Source organism: Cibotium barometz, chromosome 36 (assembly GCF_041138505.1).
Source record: "Cibotium barometz isolate CiBa-2024 chromosome 36, ASM4113850v1, whole genome shotgun sequence".
NCBI classification, from domain to species: domain Eukaryota; kingdom Viridiplantae; phylum Streptophyta; class Polypodiopsida; order Cyatheales; family Cibotiaceae; genus Cibotium; species Cibotium barometz.
The window spans coordinates 20248049-20251003 of record NC_141081.1 but is presented as its reverse complement, the minus strand read 5'-3'; the positions used below and the strand labels follow the sequence as shown (position 1 = coordinate 20251003).

General features: G+C 42.0%; 1 protein-coding gene across 1 annotated transcript; it reads right to left on the bottom strand.

Moving 5' to 3' along the window:
- Positions 1 to 289: 289 nt before the first annotated feature.
- LOC147617593 (17.5 kDa class I heat shock protein-like) lies at positions 290 to 1042 on the bottom strand. Its single transcript, XM_086775884.1, has 2 exons — positions 883 to 1042; positions 290 to 784 (listed from the first exon to the last, which is right to left on the bottom strand). The coding sequence occupies exons 1-2, from the start codon at positions 1025 to 1027 to the stop codon at positions 606 to 608; spliced, it is 324 nt and encodes a 107-aa protein (XP_086632010.1). The 5' UTR covers positions 1028 to 1042; the 3' UTR covers positions 290 to 605.
- Between the last annotated feature and the right edge of the window lie 1913 nt (positions 1043 to 2955).

Sequence of the window (2955 nt, the reverse complement as noted above, 5' to 3'; positions counted from 1 at the left end):
CACGAGTACAAAATCTACTCGAATGTAGTAGTAGTTACACGGATTGACTTTACGAGGTGGTTGGGGATCCCAATTATAAAGCTTATGCATCACTAATGCCATAAAAATTGCCACAATTTTTTTGTCTAGAACAACATATGGGATGGGGAAAGCCCTTTGGTCCATGGACATGGAATATAAGACCGATTGATTGGGCTCATCCAAGTACAATTATTGTGCAACTAAACATAATGATAACATGCAGGCGTTGAAAATTGGAGGGGAGGCATAGGTAGAACTACACCACACATAGCATAAAAGTCTCCTCTATGTATTTATTGCTTGCCTTGAAAAAGGTGAGACTCTTTATCACAATGCAAATAGAAAGCTGTGGTGGTGGAAGGCCTAGAGGAAGGCCAAGTATGCATTTTATTGGGAGGGCCACCTCAACTAGGAACTTCTAGGGGTGCTATTATTATTTATATGGGAATAATATAGGCATTTTTGTAAAGGGTGGGCATTTTAGGTATGGTAATTAGTGTATGCATTTTAGTACTAGAGATACATAGGGAGTGTGATTATTATTGAGTAGAATAAAGTGGCCTTTTTTTCTCTCTCTCTCATTCTTATAAAGTGGGGTTTTTTTTGGGTATGGTGACAGTGAGAAGCCCTTCCTTCCATGTTGCGCGGATGCCTTCAATGCATGCGTTGGCCGGGAGCCCAAATTTACGAGTAGACTTGCCCATGCGCAGTATTAAAGCTTCATCATCTTCCACTTGCACCTGCACGTCTTCTACTCGAAAGCCTGCCAAATTTACATTAATAAAAAAATCCCCAGTATCATAAAAGCTCATTAACCACAGCTCTAACCCATCTTAAAACCAATTAATCACTTGTACATACCTGAGAGGTTTGTAGTGAAAATACAAGCTTCTGCTGTCTCTTCCTGGCTTACATGGGGCTGAGCCTCTCTCTGGACTTGAGCCATGTGTGAAAGGAGCTTGAATGCAATGGCTTTTCTCACCTTGCCTTGGCTTATGCACCCCATTTTATAGCGTTTTCTGCCAAAATAAAAAATAAAAAAAATAGTGCTTTCTCATTATTCATGGCAAACAAAAAAGAAACAAGTTACTTTTGTTCCCCCTTTTTTTTTTCTTTTAATAAAGAGATTGGATGTTAGCTTTGAATTCCTTTATTCTTTTTCTCATTTTGGGTAATCCTCATAGTATGATTAAGTTCCATGATGTTTCTTCTTTCAACACAAAAACCAATTAAAAAACAGGGCTATTAGAGAGAGTCATGATGGAGAAGGTGACCAAAGGACAAGTGATTCTAACAAAAGACTTCGAAGGCATGATAGATGTTGTAAGTGCACATTATAAATTAAGAGTAATATGGCCCATTTGCAAGGAGAGACAGAGAGAGAGAGAGAGAGAGAGAGAGAGAGGGGGGGGGGTATCAACTGTGTGTTGCCCTTTAGCTTTTTAGAAAGGCTTTAAAAAGACTTAGATGTGTACAAACCTTTACATAGTGAGGGTCCTTTAATATGCTAGAAGCATATTTTGCATGTAATTTTATAATCTTGAAGATTGAAGATGTAATTTTTATAATCTTGAGGATTGAAGGTGTACTAATGCCTCATATTTTTTGCATGAAATTTTACATAATCTTTTTGAGGGTTTGTAGTAGTAGGTGCAGTGCAGTGTCAACAGTGAGGGTTTGTGAGCTAAAAATTGTCAACAATGGCGGGCCGGAGTTGTAATTTTTTTGAGGGAAAGGGGGTGATGCGTCGGCAAGGAATATATTGAATCAAAGGTGAGCATCTTGCAAGGGTGCGAGCGATGCTGCCACTTGCACACTCCTCGCCGACAACAACTCTTCCGTGTACGCTAGCTGCTTGAAGGTCACCACGAAGGCAACGATCCTCCTTTTTCACAATCCACACGTGTGCGTACGCTAGCTGCTTGAAGGTCACCACCACGAAGGCAACGATCCTCCTTTTTCACAATCCACACGTGTGTGTTTGTGTTTGTGTTTGTGTGTGTGTGTGTGTGTGTGTGTCACTCAACCTTGTTGCCCTAGCTTCTCCACATACTTACACCATCCCCACACCGCTTTACCCCACCAAACAAGAATCCCCCCTTTTCAGAGTAACTTTCACACACACTATCTAGCATGGAATAGAAGGTGGCTTGGAAGTTTTCCTAATGGGTAGTGTGGAGATGGCTCCACGTCCTAGGCTAGGATAAGATGATGGGAAGGCCCCACGATTGCCCTTGCCCATCCATGAGTACCAACTCACTTATCCACACTCTGTAAGGGACCCCACCTTCCAGTGTAACTTCCTTGCCACCCGTGACACACCCCTTGTTATGATTGAAGTCCACCTGCTATAAAATAAAAAATGGAAAATTAGTTTACTCAATGGAAGATATCAACCATCCTAGGCAAGCAAGAAGAGGTTGGTAGTTTTTTAACCCAAAGGACTACCTCGTCTCGTGGGTCATCTACGGTATAACTTGAGTGGTGCAAGCCCTATCACCCTCAACGACCCACCAAATACAGAGAGAGTATATGGCCACCACACGAAGGGATGTCCACATCAACCCAAGGTCATGCAGACAATGGGGTCATTGCACAAGTTCTTGCAAATAGAGGGCGCAACGTTCATGCCTATCAAAAGACAGTGGTCTGGCACAAGGTTCATTCCCATAAAAAGGCAGTGGTCATGGCACAAGTTCTTTTACAAATAGAGGGCAAAGGTCTAGTCTACAACTTCCCTTACATAGATGGTTATAGACCACTCACCACTAGAGAGATGCACCACCATGGAGATGTGGCTTTGAATGAGGAATTTTGATGATGTTTACTACACCAAGGTCCCTCACCCAGCTATAGTGGCCATATGCCGGTTCTTCTAGCTCATTAGCCTCATCTTTTTTCAAGAGGTACCAAAGAACCAATGATGAACAAGCA

Excerpts from the sequence above, each read along its gene's own strand:
- LOC147617593 (XM_086775884.1), bottom strand. The coding sequence starts at position 1,027 with ATGGGGTGCATAAGCCAAGGCAAGGTGAGAAAAGCCATTGCATTCAAG. Across the intron at positions 785-882 it reads TTTCACTACAAACCTCTCAG|GCTTTCGAGTAGAAGACGTG; the intron begins GTATGTACAAGT and ends TAAATTTGGCAG.